Source organism: Lagopus muta, chromosome 2 (genome assembly GCF_023343835.1).
Source record: "Lagopus muta isolate bLagMut1 chromosome 2, bLagMut1 primary, whole genome shotgun sequence".
In the NCBI taxonomy this organism is placed as follows: domain Eukaryota; kingdom Metazoa; phylum Chordata; class Aves; order Galliformes; family Phasianidae; genus Lagopus; species Lagopus muta.
The window spans coordinates 1120522-1130035 of NC_064434.1; the positions used below are offsets into that span (position 1 = coordinate 1120522).

Genomic DNA, 9514 nt, shown 5'->3' on the forward strand with positions numbered 1-9514 from the left:
AGATTCATATCTTGGCCACCAGTTGTGTGAAACCAAGCAGCTTCCTTCAGAGGAGCACAAACCGGAAAGCAGAAGCTGAATGAGAGCTGCTGCCGAGGGCTCTGTGAGCTGTGTCGCATAAGAGTGTGGTGTTGGTGTGGGTTTGGTTCAGCCCAGAGGATGCTCCCCACTAGGAGCAGTTAAACAAGTTGAACAAGTTGAACTCAGCACTATGCTTACTGCCCTGACTTCCCTGCGCTTTCTTCAGCCATGTCCTTTCCCAGCTGCCTGCATCCTCATGCTCAGCTACCCAAACAAGTCACACACCCAGGTCAGTCACTGACACAGCTTGGTGTAATTCCCCACCTGATGACTGACAGTCTTCCAATAACCTAAAAACACTGCATCCTCACCTCTGGCTTCAAAAGTGTTTGGGGTCTGAAACGTAGACTGCACAGTTCCAAACTGGCAGATAATTGCAGTGCCAGCTCCTCATGGACCCAAGAAGGAACGTGAAGGCATGGATGGGAAAACCATAGAGGCACAGGAATCAGTGCTGTCAAGCAGCATCTCCTCCAGGCGTCCATTCCAGAGGTTGATCAGTGCCACCTGCCTGTGCACACAGCACGTCCTGCTCTGATCAGCCTTTGGAAGTGCTGACAGGCAGAAACCATCAAAAAGGCACTGGAATGGGCTGCCCAGTGGTCAGTGCTCTGGAGGTGCTTCAGAGCTGTGTGTATGTGGTACTGAGGGATGTGGTTCGGTGGGAAATGGTGGTGCTGGTGGGGGTTGGGCTGCACCACCTTGGAGGTCTTCTTCAACAGGTCTGTGATTCCGTGATTCTAAAGTTGAACCTTGAAATGCTGAGCAGATGACAAAGGACACAGCCATACACCGACCTGGCACACAGCCTGAATCACTGAATGGCCTGGGTTGGAAGGGACATCAAGGATCACAAAGCTCCAACCCCCCTGTGCCATGCAGGGCCACCAACCTCCCCATTTCACAGCAGCCCAGGCTGCCCAGGGCCCCATCCAACCTGGCCTTGAACACCTTCAGGGATGGACAGGGCATCACAGCCTCTCTGGGCAGCTGTTCCAGCACCTCACCACTCTCATAGCAAAGAACTTTGAGAGTGGCCTGCACGGCCATTTCATAGCCACTCTCAGTACAGGAACCCTTGTAGGAATCAGGAGCTATGGAACAATTTAGGATTTCTATGACTCCTCCAGAGACAAACCCTGCTCCTCCTGTCTGCTCACATGCCCTCCAGCACCATCCTGAGTGATGCCAGCAGCTCTGGGACAGGAGCAGTGCTCTCTGCCAAAGAAAGGGCTTAGAGATGGCAGCTTGAGGGAATGCAAGGTCTGCTTACTGCATCACCAGCACGGAGTTACGGGAACGTGCTCTGTTGTTGAGATGAACCCCAAGCTTTCTGCACAGCATTTCAACATGCTAATGCTCTAACTAGTCCTTCGGTGACAACAAATGCAAATAGGAGCTTGCAACAGTGATATTCAGGGAGAATTTATAGCCCCCAGGAAACAGGTGCAGAGAGGAAGAGCTGCCAGCTTCCTTCTCATAGCTAGATGGCAGGTTGTTGAGATTTACAGCACAGCATCAGCTGCCATCTGGTCGGTAACTGCTCTCAGCATGCCAGGCTCCTCTCAAACCCAAACCTAGAGGGACTTTGCCCGACAGAGTTTCACACAGCCTGCCTGTTACGAGCTGAAATTCAAATGCTGAAGGCTGACACCGATGCTGGGTAAGGGGATACCTGGCACATTTACATCCCAGCACCTGCGCTGCTCTGGGTGGGAGCAGCACTGAGGTCCCCCCAGCCCTATAAAGCTCCATTTCCTCACACAGACACACATCCCAGCTAACCTCAGCTCCGGCACAGAAGAGCTGCCCCCGGTGCAGGATGGCGGAGCAGCACTGGTACAACAGAACTTTATCCAGTAACACTTTCCTGGTCGTCTTCACCTTCCAGGCGCTGGCTGGCATGTGCATCAATTCCTTCCTTGTGGCTGCATCTTGCATGGAGTGGTTCAAAAAGAAAAGCATGAACTCTAACGAGAAGATCTTGCTGTTTCTGGGCGCCTTCAGGTTTTGGTACTTGTGCATCTCATGGATATACTTCTTTATTTCAGCGTTATTTCCCCAGCATCTTTTTGGCACAGGCATGCCTCTCGCCTTTGCAATTTTTCGGTGCTTTTTAAATTCTTCCAACTTTTGGACTTCTGCCTGCCTCTATGCTTTTTACTGTATAAAAATTGCAAATTTCAGGCACCGTTTCTTCATCTACCTGAAAGCCAAAATCGACAGGATGGTGCCATGGCTGCTGCTGAGCTCCGTGGTTCTGTCCCTGCTCAACTGCAGCCCTTTCCTCGAATTTACTGGTGCAAAGAACACCAATTTCACCACCCATGGGATTTTCTGGAAAGTGAACAAAGAAATAAGGGAATATTATCGCACTATAGTTTTTATCTGCACGCTTGGATTTTCCATGGCATTCATAATGGTAACCTGCTCTGCCTTCCTCCTCCTCTTCTCCCTCTGCAGACACAAGCACAGGATGCAGAACAGCTCTGCCAGGAGCCTCAGCACGGACGCCCACATCAAAGCCATGAAATCCCTTCTGTCCTTCTTGTTCTTCTACTGCGTTAATTACACCATCTTGATGTCAACAGTGTATTACAACAAAAAAAACAACCTCCTGACGTTACTCCTTTTGGTCCTTCAATACGCTTTTCCAGTCGTTCATTCCCTTATTCTCATTTTTAGCAATCCCAAACTGGAAAGGATAGTGCTAAGGTTTCTGCCTTGTGCAAAGTGCAAGGACTGCACCAGGCAGCCCACCACAACATCGATGCTTTGTTCTTCAGTTCAGGTCCTGCCATCTCCAACGGAGTCCTCAGCACACTGCGGGTGATACAGGTCTTCTACCTTCTCCTTTTAAAGTAAGACAAATCACTGAATTAAGTTCTTGTGAATTGAATTAATTATTGTTATGACTTGATCTGAGTAATTCTTTGAGATAAGCTATTGTCAGTAGCCAAGCAATGCGGTCCTGTGATTTGGTGACACTTCCATCTGCTGCTGCCCTGTTACTAAGCCTGGTTCCAGCAGTGGACTCTGGCTCTGTAAAACACTCAGGAATCACAGAACAGGTTGCCCAAGGAGGCTGTGGATGCCCCATCCCTGCAGGCATTCAAGGCCAGGCTGGATGTGGCTCTGGGCAGCCTGGGCTGCTGGTTGGCGACCTGCACACAGCAGGGGTTGGGACTGGAGGAGCGCTGTGGGCCTTTGCAACCCAGGCCGTGCTGGGATTCTATGAATCACAGAATCACCAAGGTTGGGAAAGACCTCCAAGATCACCCAGTCCAACCATCCACCTACCACTAATATCGCCCTATTAAACATGTTCCTTATTACCACACCTAAATGTTTTTTATATTGTGAATGTGTTTTACATTTAGGAAAACGCGTAACGGGTCCCACAGCCCCACAGCAGGGCACAGTGAGCCCAGCAGCAGCCAGTTGGTGCTGCAGCCCATGCAGAGCCAATGCTGAAGCTTATTCTGAAAGGATGCGGCCAGGCAGGGGCCCACACTGGAGCAGGGGAAGTGTGAGGAGGCGTGAGCCCCACTGCCCACCCCTGTGTCACTCAGAGGGGAGGAGGTCAAAGAGCTGGGAATGAAGGGGGAAAGTTGAGCCTGGGAAGAGGGGTGACATGTGGAAAGGTATTTTAGTTTCGTCTTTGTTTATCGCTATCCTACTCTGTTTTCTTAATGGGCAATAAATTAATTTTCCCAAGGCCAACATTTATTGTCAGTGGTGGCAATTGATCTCCCTGCTGTTATCTCAATCCAGGTGCTCTTCCATCCCATTTTTTCCCCCGGGCTGCAATGAGGGGGCACTGGGAGAGAGCAGAGCAGGAGTCTGCCAGCAGCCATGCAACTGGCTACACAGCAAACAGATCCAGCACAGAGCAGAACCTGAATCGTTCATGGCTTTGACCAGATCAGGTCCAGATGAGCTGCCAAACTCTGCTGGGTCCCACTCTGTCAATGGGACATGCTATGCACCAGCCACATGCCCTGAGAGAGGCAGGTCTTCAGTGCCATCTGGACCCCCTTACTGCTACATGGCCCTCACAGAACAGGCACTATAGCTCCTTCCTTCCCTGCTTGTGCTCCTGTAGTTGCTGCTTTAGCACAATGCTTTCACAAAAGGCCCCAGTATGCTCCTTGCTCCTGATAAGCTGTGTCACATCACCCCTCAGCAGGAGCAGCTCTGTCCCACCGCAGGGAAAAGAGAAGCAGCAGTGAGGCTATGAACCCCTAGGCCCCCAGGTGAATTGGGGCTGGAAGCAAACACAGAAAGGGCACTGGCATCACCACAGTGATGTCCCTGAGCCAGTCGGGAGCAAAAGGATTTCACTCCCATGCAACATGGGTGAGTGCAGTGAATTTCATTTCTATACATTTGCATATAATTGGGTGAATTAGAGCATTTGTATATTTAAGCACCTTCTGCAATATTCATAAAGTTCTTTGCTATGAGAGTGGTGAGGTGCTGGAACAGCTGCCCAGAGAGGCTGTGATGCCCCGTCCATCCCTGGAGGTGTTCAAGGCCAGGTTGGATGGGGCCCTGGGCAGCCTGGGCTGCTGTGAAATGGGGAGGTTGGTGGCCCTGCATGGCACAGGGGGGTTGGAGCTTCATGATCCTTGAGGTCCCTTCCAACCCAGGCCATTCTGTGATTCTGATATTTGAGACCTGATGCATACAGGGCAGGCAGAAGCACTCCTACCCACCCCATGACCACAACAGCATGTGCAGCACATCACAGAGGCTCATCCCGGCACCCATCTCTGCTGCTGCCCACCCGGGTTTCCCCTGAGAGGCTCCAGTGCCTCTGCTCTGCACTGTGAGTTCTCAGCAGCCCCAAACACACAGTGACACTACTGCTTCCTTCTCTTCCTCTGCGTCTTCTTCTGCGCAGAGGTTGCATAGCTGCGCTGGGCACATGGTGGGTTTCTCTCCAGCTCCTCCTTCTTGAGTTCCCAGTCTTCATCCACCTGGTCCAAGGGCATTCCCCTCATCGCGGCTGTCTGGCGGTAGTTTCTGCTCTCCACCTCTGCTCTGGGGAACAAAGGAAGTTTACCTTCAATCCCCGAGCACAGCTCAGTCACAGCACACCTGAGCACATCCATGGAAACAGGACTGTGTGTTGGCACGGTCAACACATCAGCAGCAGCAACCCATGAGAAACCCCCAGCCCACCCCACCGCCCCAGCGTGGCACCCCAAGCACTCAGCCTGATGGAGGTGGGAACCCGCAGGGAGGATCTGTGCAGTTCAGACCCCAAACCCAACTCAACAGGGAAGCAGCAGCTGCCATTTATACAAGTTCTCAGATTTTTGCCCACATCTACACTGAATGACACTGAACAAGTTGGCAACCTGGAAATAAACACACTTTGCTGTGGGATTCCTGGGGCAGAGATTTGCAGCTCCCACACTGCCCTCCTCAGGAAGCTGCAGGGAGCAGTGAGGTCACCTGTCAGCTCATCTCCCATTTAGGTCACCTGCGAGTCCTCTGCCACACACAAATATAAAGAAATCTGATGCAAATTCCATGTTTGTTATTCAGAGGTCACTCAGCGTTTGTAGGGTTTCAATGCTTTGCATGTCTATGCAAACTACACTGCGCCTGCATGAGGGGCTGGTGGGGGAGGAAAGGGCTGAGCTGGGGCTGACAAAGGGTTTGGGTGCTCATGCAATCACAAAAGCTCAGCTTGGCTGGGTCAGAAGGAACCTCTCAGTCCCCAGCCCCACTCCAGCCCATCAGTTCGGAGCCCAGCCGTGGCCTCGGGCACCCACAGCTCTGGGCAGTGCCAGAGTCTCACTGCCTCTGGGTAAAGCATTTCTTCATTTCTTCCAACACCTGACCTGACCCCCTCCCCCCCCCCTGTGGCTCTTAGCGATGCCTTTCAGCCCTGCTTTGGGCACAGCCCCTCTGCCTGTTACTTTAAAAATGTCTTTTCTAGCACCTTTTTGCCTGGCAGGCAAATATCCATCCTGACAGGGACTCCATGTAACACAATATCCCTCCCATTTACATCCCAGAGCAGCCAAGGCTGTGACCAGAGGACAGATCTGCACTGTGCAGCACTGAACCCCACACACAGCCCCATGCTGTGCTGCAGCTACAGCCACTGCTCATCCAGAGCCAGCCAGCTCTGAAACACGGCTGCTCGCCTTCTCCACCTCAAATTTGTCATTCACCTCAAAACACCACTCAGCAGTTGCACGCCTTAGGCTGTTGCCGCTGTGCTCATCAGTGCATTGTGCTGGATGTCAATCATCACATCAATCATGTCACCCACCCTGACAGTCATCTTGTCAAACACCTTGTCAGCTATCCACTCAGTTACCTCTTCCATCACTACAACTGACCTGTCAATCATCCCAGCAACCCCCCCCACCAGCCCCTCATCCAACTTCCATCCAATCCCCACAAACTCCCCATGCCAACCCCCATCCAACTTCCATCCAACCCCCCTTGCCAGCCCCCAGACGATCCCCATTCAACCTCCCATCCAACCCCCCTATCCAACCTCCATCCAACTTCCCATGCCAACCATCATTCAACCTCCATCCAACTTTTATCCAACTCCCAGAAACCCACCATGCCAACCCCCATCCAACCCACCTCCAATCCCTAATCCAACCCCCATCCAATCCCTCATCCAACCCCCATCCAACCCCCATCCAACCCCCATCAAATCCCTCATCCAATCCCTCATCCAACCCCCATCCAACCCCCCCATCCAACCCCCAGCCCTGAGGCAGTGCATCACCCATCAGTGCCATCCCAGCCCCCCTCCATCCCCTCCCAGCCCCTCGGGGTGCTCTGCAGATGTCCCAGCAGTGCCAAGGGGCACAGCCAGGAGCTATGGGCCAGCATGCCGCATGGTGCTGCCAGCACTGCCCCACTGAGGCCTGGAGCACGTGGGCAACATGAGACAGGGCTGAGCCTTCAGATCTATTTTAAATTGCTTTTGCACAGATAAAAATATACTCGCCAAATCGGCGAGCATAGCTCAGCTGAGAGAGGGAACGATTTCAAAATGAAGGCGGGGAGATTTAGATTAGATGTCAGGGGGAACTTTTTTACTGCAAGCAGTGAGGTGCTGGCACCGCCAAGAGCTGTGGTGCCCATCCCTGGACGTGCCCGAGGCCACGGATGGGCCCTGGGCAGCCGGAGCTGGGGACACCCGACCCACGGATCTGGGGCTGGGCGCTGTGAGGATCCCTCCAAGGCAGCGCTGCTGCGACGCCGTGCACTCAGACTGCGCGGCACTCACATCTCCAAGAACGTGACGCACTCGGTGTGCCCGTAGATCTGCGCCAGCCTCCTGGGGGTGTCCCCAAACGGGTCGGCCGCGTCCATGGGGGCGTGCGCGGCGTGCAGGGTGCGCAGCGCCGCCAGCCGCCCCGCCTCGGCCGCGCAGTGGGCTGCGGTCCATCCTGCAGCGTTGCGCAGGCACGGCCGGGCGCCGTGGGCCAGCAGCAGGCGCAGCATCGCCACGTGCCCTGCGGGAGGGAAGAGACGCACAGTGAGGGCTCCGCACCTCCGCACATCAACTGCTCTTTCAAACAGCCCCTGTGCATGTGGGGCTGCCCTGCGGGACGTGAATCATAGAACAGGACAGGAGCCCACAACGATTTGGGTCACAAGGCACCTCCCCCCCCAGTGCCACGGGCTGGCTGCCCCCAGCTCGGAGCTCGCCCACGGTCTCGGGCACAGCATCGATGGGCACCGCAGCTCTGCGCAGCGCCAGAGCCTCACCGCCCCGACACCAAACCCGCAGCTCGGCGTGACGTCGCTCCCCGTCGTCCCACCCCCACGGCCCGCGTAAAGAGCAGTTTCCCTCCCGCTTTAAGCGCCGGAAGGGGACGCGGGGCTCCGCCGCTCGCGGTGCCGGCGCTCGCTGCCACCGCAGCAGTCGCTGCCCTTACCCCTGGCAGCGGCCCAGTGCAGCGGGGTCCAGTCGGCCCAGTCCGCGTCCTTACGGTTGGGATCGCAGCTCTCCGCCCGCAGCAGCCGCTCCGCCCGCCCGCGGCGCCCCGCGGCCACGGCCTGGTGCAGCTCCGTCATGCTGCGTGCAGCGGCCGGCGAGGGGCTGAGCGCGTCGCTCGGCGGCCATGGGAACCGTCCGCCGTCTGCCCCGCGGCACCGCCCTCGCTGCTGTGGCGGCTCGGGCCCAGCCGACGGCGTCAGCAGGATCCCGGCACGCCGCCAGCTCCAGCAGAGGGTGATCCGTGATGGAGCAGCTCCCTGCGAGGGCGGGCTGAGAGCTGGGCTGAGAGCCGGGCTGAGAGCCGGGCTGTGCTGCTGGAGAGAAGGAGCGGGGAGAGCTGAGAGCAGCCTGCGGTGCCTGCAGGGCTGTATGAGAGAAGGGCAGACTCTCATCGGGGTCCGTGTGCCAGGACGAGGGCGATGGGTTCGGAGCCAAGGAGGGCAGATTTCGGTGGATGTCAGGAAGGAGCCGCTGGTGGTGAGGCGGTGAGGCGCTGCACAGGGTGCCCAGAGGTGCTGCTGCCCCGTCCTGCACGCAGCCAAGGCCAGGGGACGGGGCTCTGAGCACTGAGGAGCTGCGGTGTGCTGTGCGCTGCAGGCCTGCGCTGATGGCCTCCGGGGTCCCTTCCTGCACTGCACCCGCCGGCCATGTCCCTCAGAGCCACAGCACTGTCACCCAGAGGGTGGTGAGGCACTGGCACAGGTTGCCCAAGGAGGCTGTGGATGCCCCATCCCTGCAGGCATTCAAGGCCAGGCTGGATGTGGCTCTGGGCAGCCTGGGCTGCTGGTTGGCGACCTGCACACAGCAGGGGTTGGAGCTGGATGAGCGCTGTGGGCCTTTGCAACCCAGGCCATGCTGGGATTCTGTGATTCTATGATATGATGGATGTTGGTGCTGCTCGGTTGGGTGCAGCAGTGCCATTGGCTTCAAGATCCCTGTCACACACCTCCTCCTGGCTGCCTCCTGCTGACCCTGAAAAACCTGTTCTGTAATGAAGCAGAGCTGTGGGAGCAGTCCTCCAACAGCTCTCTTTGGCAATAAACGAAATGCTTGAACACTTCCAGCCCTTCAGTGAAACAAAACGACAGAAAAAAAACAAAAAGGCAAGCCTTGGGCACTTTCACGGCTTTCCCATTCCTTTCCAGAGAACCGCAGGCATCGTTCAAAACTTTCTTCTGTTATTATTACGGGATTTGGGGTTATTTCCCAGCGTGCCGCCCCCACTGAGCGTATTGCGAGTCAGCGCAGTGCAGGGCACTCACCGCATGGGGCACATCTGCAATATTCGTGGGGCCCCGAGCTGCTCCAGCCACCCCACAAACGGCACCCAGAAGCGGGGCTCACTTCTAACGGGATTCTGGCTCCTGTTTGTAAAGCCGGATTTTGCAGCGTCCCTGAGACAAGCCGCCCCAACGCGGTGCTCCCATAGCCACGGGACGCGGC

At 55.8% G+C, this 9514-nt stretch overlaps 2 protein-coding genes across 3 annotated transcripts; one reads left to right on the forward strand and one right to left on the reverse strand.

Moving 5' to 3' along the window:
- The first annotated feature begins 1072 nt into the window (after nucleotides 1-1072).
- Nucleotides 1073-3158, forward strand: LOC125688845 (taste receptor type 2 member 40-like). Its single transcript, XM_048935381.1, has one exon. The coding sequence runs from the start codon at nucleotides 1904-1906 to the stop codon at nucleotides 2912-2914; it is 1011 nt and encodes a 336-aa protein (XP_048791338.1). The 5' UTR covers nucleotides 1073-1903; the 3' UTR covers nucleotides 2915-3158.
- A 1529-nt stretch (nucleotides 3159-4687) lies between these two features.
- ANKRD66 (ankyrin repeat domain 66) lies at nucleotides 4688-9471 on the reverse strand. 2 transcript variants are annotated; one of them, XM_048935386.1, is made up of 3 exons: nucleotides 8064-9471; nucleotides 7355-7583; nucleotides 4688-5127 (listed from the first exon to the last, which is right to left on the reverse strand). In XM_048935386.1, the coding sequence occupies exons 1-3, from the start codon at nucleotides 8461-8463 to the stop codon at nucleotides 4947-4949; spliced, it is 810 nt and encodes a 269-aa protein (XP_048791343.1). In that variant the 5' UTR covers nucleotides 8464-9471; the 3' UTR covers nucleotides 4688-4946. The 2 variants fall into 2 exon arrangements, with proteins under 2 accessions (XP_048791343.1, XP_048791342.1); XM_048935385.1 differs by having other exon boundaries at nucleotides 8010-9471.
- Nucleotides 9472-9514: the final 43 nt, after the last annotated feature.